Here is an 8,185-nt window from a genome sequence, read left to right on the forward strand (position 1 = left end):
ATGGTTGAAAAGAACGATGCTTTTTGGCACAAAAGATTATCTATATCAATCTTCCCGACCTAAGATGCACATGACAATGATGCAGAGGATTGCTTGCATTGTTCACTATCATCTCCACCTGTTGCATTACACCTTGATTGAGCACATCCAATGATTTAGTTTCAACACCTAATTTACCTTTACCTATTAAATTATTATTGCTATTTCTTGCCATTACATGTTAGCTCGCCATACCAGTTACTGAGAAACACATAATGGACTCTATGGAAGATCTATAAAATAAGGTAAGGATTTCCCTTTGTACGTGTATATTATTTTTTTAAAATCGTTAAAAATTGGAGCCTTTGATTACATGTTTTACTTAACTCAACAGGTGTTTGAATTCCCTTTTATTTGACCATCCAGAACGATTTCATGTATACTTATACTGGTCTACTCTCTCTACGGCTTCCCCCTGTATTGATAAGGAGATCTGGGACATTCTTTTTTGGTCCTAAAATCAATTATCATCTCTTTGGTTTTCTTGACACTGAGTTGCAAATAGTTAGTTTCACACCATTCTACACACAGATGGAACTGTGTCAAATAGTCGCTACAGCCATCATTGGTTATTTTCCCCGTGGTAACTGCATCGTCTGTATACTTTAATAGTGAACAGTTATTGAAATTACTCCTTCAATCACTGGTGAACAGGGTGAACAAGACCTGAGACATGGCGCATCCTTGAGGAACCCCTGTGTTGGTGACAATTATGTCAGACTCGAAGTTGTTAAACATGGTATACTGAGGTCTGTTAAAAAGCTAAATATCCATATCAACAGATAGCAATTCACATTCATATCGATCAGTTTATTCAACAAAACGTGAGGTTGAATAGTATTAAATGCCGAGCTAAAATGTATGAAAAGTATTCTTGCCTGCGTGTTCCGTTTGTCTAAATGTTTACTAATTTCATTCATTAAAATTAAGTTTCCATCCTGAACACTCCTATTCTTACAGTATGCAAACTGCAAGGGATCTCCAACATTCCAACAGTGCTCTCACACAGACACTCAAAATATCTTCCAGCCATTTCATGACACTGGAGTGTTAAATACGACAGGCCTAAAGTCATCGAGCAACCTGGGGGAAGACACCTTATCAATGGGCTTTATTTCCGATACTTTCCATTGGACTGGCACAACCCCTTGATCTATAGAGGCCTGGAAAAGTTGCCGTGGCATTGGCGCCAGCTGTCCGGCACAACGCTCGAGTGCCTTGGCTGGCGCACCGTCTGGCCCCGTGGCCTTGCCAGCCCTTTCCCGCCCCAAGGACTGTCGCATCTACTCTTCACTTCCTACGATTCTCTCGTCCGTTCTGTTTCGGATTGCTGCCATCACTTCACTACAAGCTTCACTAAAATCATGTATTCCGAATCTTGGAAAGAAGGAGTTTAGCTCATTTACATATGTAGAACCATTTTCCTCACACGAATTTTCCTTTTTGGTGTATCCACACAAAGTTTTTAGTCCCATCCACGCATCTTTCGACTGATTTGTCCTACATAATCCTTCTACCTTTTTCTTATAGATCTCTTTCGAATCGACTATCTTTTTGTTTATTGTTCTGTAGTTTTCTGTAGAATTCTATGTTCACTTCGCATCAGCCAACGTTTTTCATCAAGCAACGTTTTCAGTTCTTTATTCACCCAAGTCCTATTGTTTGCATACAACTTTAAACATCTTGTAGGCACCAACATATTAAAGAAAAAATAAAAAAACAAATTAAAGACGTCTAAATTTGCGTTAATATCCGCTCCGTTTTGAAACAAATTATTCGCACTAGACACAAGAATCTCTACCAAGAATTATGTTACTAAAAGTCTTTCCTACGATTATGTTAGTAACACTCGAAAAGATTATTCCATTCACTAAACAATCCAAAATTTCGGACCCGTTTATCAGCGAACCGCAAATACGTCGTTAAACGCCAACAGAAGCAAGGGAACTGGTCGTTTCCGTGCCCCTAACTGCCAGGGTGATTGTTATCGATACAAAACCATATATATAAATTGGTTATCAGTAATTTTGTTATCTTTATAACCGGGGGAATGTGAGGCGACGCCGGTTCACGCACAAAATCCTTGAGCATACGGATAATGTCTATACGAACAAGCCGACCTGAGGATACCGGCGTTCGTATAAGGAAATCCACGCTTACACTCACAGCAATTTCAAGATTCTGTTTACATCTTATAGCAGACTCGACCTCCTCACCTTCGAGTTTCTGTGTACCCATAAAATGCGATCAGAACTGAACCACCAAACCACAACCACATAGCTATTTCCTGTGTAATTCTGTGGCGGTAAATATCTGTTTCTCTATTTATGGTGTGTTTTCTTGTCTTTTCGTTGATTTTTCCCCTTTGTTTTATAACATTTATTGTAATTTTGAACCGTTGTTCTTTCTTGCTTTATCCAGCTCTAATGTTGATTAAATGTTCTTCATAATGCTCTGAACATGAAGATGTGTATCATCTTTCAAACGTTTGAAGAGAGGCTATATATTCAAGAATAAATATGTTCATCACAGTCTTGGTTATTAATTTCAATGTGAGATTACGTTTCCCTTGTGGCAAGCAGTAACTAAAAACTATCATATCATACATATATATATATATATATATATATATATATATATATATATATATATATATATATATATATATATATATATATATATATATATATATATATATATATATATATATATATTCATATATATATATATATATATATATATATATATATATATATATATATTATATTATATATATATTTATATATAAGTATGTATATATTATATATATATTTATATATAAGTATGTATATATATACATATATATATATATATTGATACTGATATATATATATATATATATATATATATATATATATATATATATACATATATACATACATATATACATATGTATATATATACATACATGTATGTATGAATATGTATATATATACATATATGTATAATATATATATATATATATATATATATATATATGTACATGTATACACACACACGCACACATACAATATATATATATATATATATATATATATATATATATATATATACATATATATATATATGTGTGTGTGTGTGTGTGTGTGTGTGTGTGTGTGTGTGTGGGTGGGTGGGTGTGTGTGTGTGTGTGTGCAGATATAGATATATATATTTAAAAACTTAAACAAATTTGCGCTACAGGTTTTGTTCTAGCGCCAATAGATCGTGTCACCGTGTCACCAAGTATGGCACTGTCTCTATGGAGTCAACAGACAACCAAATATGGGACAGGTTTCTCCAAGCAACCAACTGACCGGAAGGGTGAGGCCAGGTCAGGTCAGGTCAGGTGGTGGAGGTAAGCTGTTTACTAAGATTAAAAGGACATATAGCTCATGGTAGACGGGTATCGAAATCAGAGAGAGAATAAAACGAAACAAAAGTCCAAAAACGAGTGTATTTCTAACAATTGATCAACGAAACTCGTAAAAGAGTGGAATGGATTACATAGTTTTCGTGAAATAATTGTGAATTCACAAGGAGAAAATTCTCAGTTGAGAGAAAATCGCGAACACAATGAAATCTTTGTAGTTGAAACAATATACATCCCTAAAAACGAGAGAAATGAATCACAATTACTTAATGAAAGATATTTCAAGTCTGAACCAGAAGTCGTATTCCCACATCTGTTCAAAGGAACAAGATGAACGAGTGTGAGAATATTGGTACATCCTGTCGCTGTAAGAATTTTACATCACCACAGTTAGTATTCTTAACCAGCAAAACCGACTGAGGATGACTGCACATTTTGCCCAACACATTCATGGGAGAAGGAAGGGAAGAGAAAAGGTTGACCCAAAATGTGTTCTCACGTAGTTTTGACATTCTGTTTATCGTATCGAGGGCATGTAGCGAGCAGTTTATCGGTGACGTAGCTTTGTAGTGTTTACATACACAACTACCCTGCCACCAGACATAATGGTAAACAGGGGTGATGGTAAACAGGAGTGATAGTACTCATACGTATACAGCTTTACTTTTTAATTCTAGTTTACAATTAGAATTTTTAAAATGTATACAAGACTGGACAGTGCTGGAGAGGTGTCCTGCACCTGGCCCGACCCAGGAGGTAACGGTCCAACACTCTTCTCTGTCTGTCTGTCCGCAGAGTGAGTGAAAGAGGCTGGGTCAAGCCGACCATGCCCTCAAGTATCAGTGCTCAGTTCCGGTCATGACCCATGGCTTGGCTTGAATTATTATTAGAAACCAGGTGGACAGCATGGTGAACACGGGGTTTGGAATTATAGTATATATTGCATGCTATACTCTCTCTCTCTCTCTCTCTCTCTCTCTCTCTCTCTCTCTCTCTCTCTCTCTCTCTCTCTCTCTCTCCCTCTCTCTCCCTCTCTCTAAGTGTGAGTGTGTGTGCGTATTCCTAGAAACCTTAACAATGTTGTTTATTAACCATAAAGAAAGGACTAAGATACCGTCAAACAATAAATATATATCAAAATTGTCCAGTAAATGGAAAACAGTATTTATGAACATTTTGGCGTTGTATATTATTGATATTAAATTAAAAAATATATACATAAAAAAGACTATATGAAAATGAAACTAATAACAATACAATTAAGTCAGACAAACATAAAGCTAAAATTTCTGTTAATGATTTAAATCTGCTTTTTTCTGACTGAGCATGCGAATCTGTTTCTCCCTCACGGCTCTTATCAGCGGGATTTCGGTGAGAGAGAGAGTGTAACAAGACTCAGTCAGCGTGTCCCCAGATCCCTTTGCTTGGGTTACTTTCTCGCTTCCTTCCGGAGCTTCCCTCTTCGCCTCCTTCCTCGCTGCGCAATGGCGGCTGTACTCGTCCCGGAGGTTCCCGAGCGAAAGGACTTCCTTGGCCATCCTGTCAACCCCGAACGCAAGCACTTCGCGACGGTGCTTGGCCAGGAAGTGTTCGTAGAGCTCGACGTCTGCGTAGTTCAGCTCCCGGAGCGTCCTTCGCATCTCGGGGTCCAGGGCGAGCTTCTTTCTCCTGCCGCGACTGTTCTTCTTGAAGGCAACCACGTCGTGGAGGCTCCAGCACAGCAGGTGGCGCAGCAGGATCAGAGACTCGTCCCAGTGCTCGTAGATCAGCACCAGGTCGAAGAGTCGGTCGAGCTCCTCAACAGCCTGGTGCAGGGGTTCGCCGGAGATGGAGTCTGGGTAACCCATCACGAAGGTCATCTGGTTCTTGCCGAAGAAGCCCCTGTACCTGGGAAGGGAGATGTTCTGGAACAAGCGATTAGGCATTTTAAAAGGAGATAGATCAGAATGTGTTTTGTAAGAATAACCACTATATATTCCTAAATAACCCAAAATATGTTTCCTTAGACAAACCGAAATCTATTTCCTAAGAGACCAAAACGTTTCCTAAGACCGACCAAAATCTGTTCTTCCAATTCTGTCGAAATTGTTTGAATATTCACTTCTTGAGCTTCTCTCCAAATACTCATATACATTTAGTATTAGGGATCATATTCAATCTATTTTTAGTTGATTTGAAAACTAAGGATGAATCCTTTTCGTCCAATGAGCCTTTTATGGTTTCATTTAATTCTACATTGCCCAATGAGAGTCTTCTTACAACAACCGCTTAAGAAAAATCTCGGAAAAGGACTGTAATGCAACATCCAGTTAATTTCAATGATGGAATATGAATTACAATACTCAGATAAGCCTCACATACCCAGAAAGTAGTTGGAAAATATGGGATAACAGTTTCGTAGTTTGAGTCAGAATGTTTAGCACGATTTTCTAACAATATTTGTTTATGTAGCTGTACATTTCATGTAACAATTTTTATTTAATGAAACAAACCACATGTGATGATTTATTAGGCATGTTCTTAAATGTTTTCTTGTTACATCTCTATATTTGCCCATTTAAGAGAGACTTGCTGGGGTAGGCATCTTTCCTTGAAACCCTTTCATGGGTCATGATAATGATGAGGATGAATCTTCTCAGGTCCAGAAAGAGAAAATGAGAAGCAAAAAAATAAAAAAATAAAAATAAAATGATAATAATAATTACACTAATGTAACATCTTGAAACAAGTTTAGACATGAAGAAAGAAAACAATAACTAATAAATAATATCATCTTGTAACTCACGGCAACTGGGATATCCTTGAACTCGGCGAGATCCTTCTTGAAGTACATCTTGAGGTCGAAGTAGTTGTAGAAGGACTCGAACTGACTGGCCGGCTCCCGAAGGACGGTGACCCAGCGGGCGTCGCTGTGCAGGACCTTCATCTGCTCCTCGAAGGCGACGCGGGTGTGGAGGGCGAAGATGTCCGCCTTGCCCTCGGGCGGAAGGAGGCGCCGGGGGATCAGGCTCGGCTGCGGGCGGGGCGGGCGGGCGGGCGGGCCGTGAGGTTCGTTTGGGGTGGTTCGTGGTTTGTTTGTTTTTGTGTTTGTGAGTGGGCGTGAGAGAGAGTATGTGAGTGTGCGTGAGAGAGTATGTGTGTGTGCGTGAGAGAGAGTATGTGTGTGCGTGAGAAAGTGAGTGTGTGCGTTTGCGTGAGAGAGAGAGGATGTGTGTGTGCGTGAGAGAGAGAGCATGTGTGTGTGCGTGAGAAAGAGAGTATGTGTGTGTGCGTGAGAAAGAGAGTGTGTGCGTTTGCGTGAGAGAGAGAGGATGTGTGTGTGCGTGAGAAAGAGAGTATGTGCGTTTGCGTGAGAGAGAGAGGATGTGTGTGTGCGTGAGAGAGAGAGAGAGTATGTGTGTGTGCGTGAGAGAGAGAGTATGTGTGTGTGCGTGAGAGAGAGAGCATGTGTGTGTGTGTGAGAGAGTGTGTGTGTGCGTGAGAGAGAGAGAGCATGTGTGTGTGTGCGTGAGAGAGAGAGAGAGAGTATGTGTGCGCGTGAGAGAGAGCATGCGTGTGTGCGTGAGAGAGAGAGCATGTGTGTGTATGTGAGAGAGTGTGTGTGTGCGTGAGAGAGAGAGAGCATGTGTGTGTGTGCGTGAGAGTATGTATGTGTGCGTGAGAGAGCATGTGTGTGTGCGTGAGAGTATGTGTGTGTGCGTGAGAGAGCATGTGTGTGTGCGAGAGAGAGAGAGAGAGCATGTGTGTGTGCGTGAGAGAGAGAGAGCATGTGTGTGTGCGTGAGAGAGTGTGTATGTTCGTATATAAGTTAATATATTTCATTGCCATACAGATCCATCAATAAACTTTTTCTCGCCTTGGACCGTCTTATCAGGTGCCAGATAGCGCACCATATAAGGTCTTAGCGTCTTAGTTCCCTCTTACCTTGTAAGTCCGGTGATCTTTTTAAGTGCACTTTGTTTCCCATTTCATATGAAGAAATAAGTAAAAGATAATGCATATAAAAGAAAGAAAGAAAGAAAGATTAAGTTCACTTTGTTTCCCATTTCATATGAAGAAATAAGTAAAAGATAATACATATAAAAGAAAGAAAGAAAGAAAAAAAAAAAAAAAAAAAACAAAAAAAAAAAAAAAAAAAAAAAAAAAAAAAAAAATATATATATATATATATATATATATATATATATATATATATATATATATATATATATATATATATTAGTTTCGAATTTGCTTCGCTTTTTCATGTCTCGAATAGTTGTTCCTGAATTCATGACGATTTTATTCCCGTAAACAATATGTCTTGTATTGTTCAGATAAGCCTCACATGTTCATAAGTAGTTGGAACATCAGACAAAACAATCATTTCGTAGCGTTATTAACTATATTTAAAAAAAAAAAAAAAAAAACATCCTTTGTGTCAGAATGTTTGGCATAATTTCCTAACGATGTTTATTCAGTGCTGCTGGACATGCAGTATAGAACTATTTATGATGAAATCTATTTTTAGCTTGACTCAGGTTAGTCTTACCTCGCTTTGGCATGTAATGGAAGTTGAAATTAGTGTTCTTAGCTATCAAACTTTTTTTGTGATTTGGTGCCTTTGAGAGAAGCTACTATTATAATGAGGTTATTTTCTTAACAGCTAAATCAATTAGTTATTAATTACTTTCAGGATAATAGCACTTGATTTCTTTGATTTCTTATTAATGGTTTTATAATAATTTGAAAGCAACAGACATCATTCAGATGGTT

The 8,185-nt window shown here is 38.1% G+C and overlaps 2 protein-coding genes across 15 annotated transcripts in view; both read right to left on the bottom strand.

The window, feature by feature from the left end:
* The window catches only part of LOC113829081 (galactosylceramide sulfotransferase), a gene marked incomplete at its 3' end in the record, with an annotated part of 11,318 nt that extends 9,996 nt beyond the window's left edge, over positions 1-1,322 (bottom strand). Inside the window, exons 1-4 of the mRNA XM_070142466.1 lie at positions 1,271-1,322; positions 998-1,122; positions 684-801; positions 60-132 (exon numbers count right to left, since the gene is read on the bottom strand). Of these exons, the coding sequence (XP_069998567.1) occupies positions 60-132; positions 684-801; positions 998-1,122; positions 1,271-1,322 (368 nt within the window). The remainder of the gene's footprint in view (positions 1-59; positions 133-683; positions 802-997; positions 1,123-1,270) is intronic.
* A 2,176-nt stretch (positions 1,323-3,498) lies between these two features.
* Positions 3,499-8,185, bottom strand: part of LOC113829078 (galactosylceramide sulfotransferase) — an 11,858-nt gene continuing 7,171 nt past the window's right edge. For 13 of the 14 annotated variants that reach the window (XM_070142678.1, XM_070142680.1, XM_070142679.1 and 10 more), the window contains one exon: positions 3,499-5,334. In XM_070142678.1, coding sequence (XP_069998779.1) covers positions 4,723-5,334 — 612 coding nt within the window. In that variant the 3' untranslated portion in view covers positions 3,499-4,722. Of the gene's footprint in view, positions 5,335-6,215; positions 6,444-8,185 lie in introns of all 14 variants that reach the window. The other variant, XM_070142686.1, reaches the window with a different exon arrangement.

This window comes from Penaeus vannamei, chromosome 29 (assembly GCF_042767895.1).
Source record: "Penaeus vannamei isolate JL-2024 chromosome 29, ASM4276789v1, whole genome shotgun sequence".
NCBI lineage: Eukaryota > Metazoa > Arthropoda > Malacostraca > Decapoda > Penaeidae > Penaeus > Penaeus vannamei.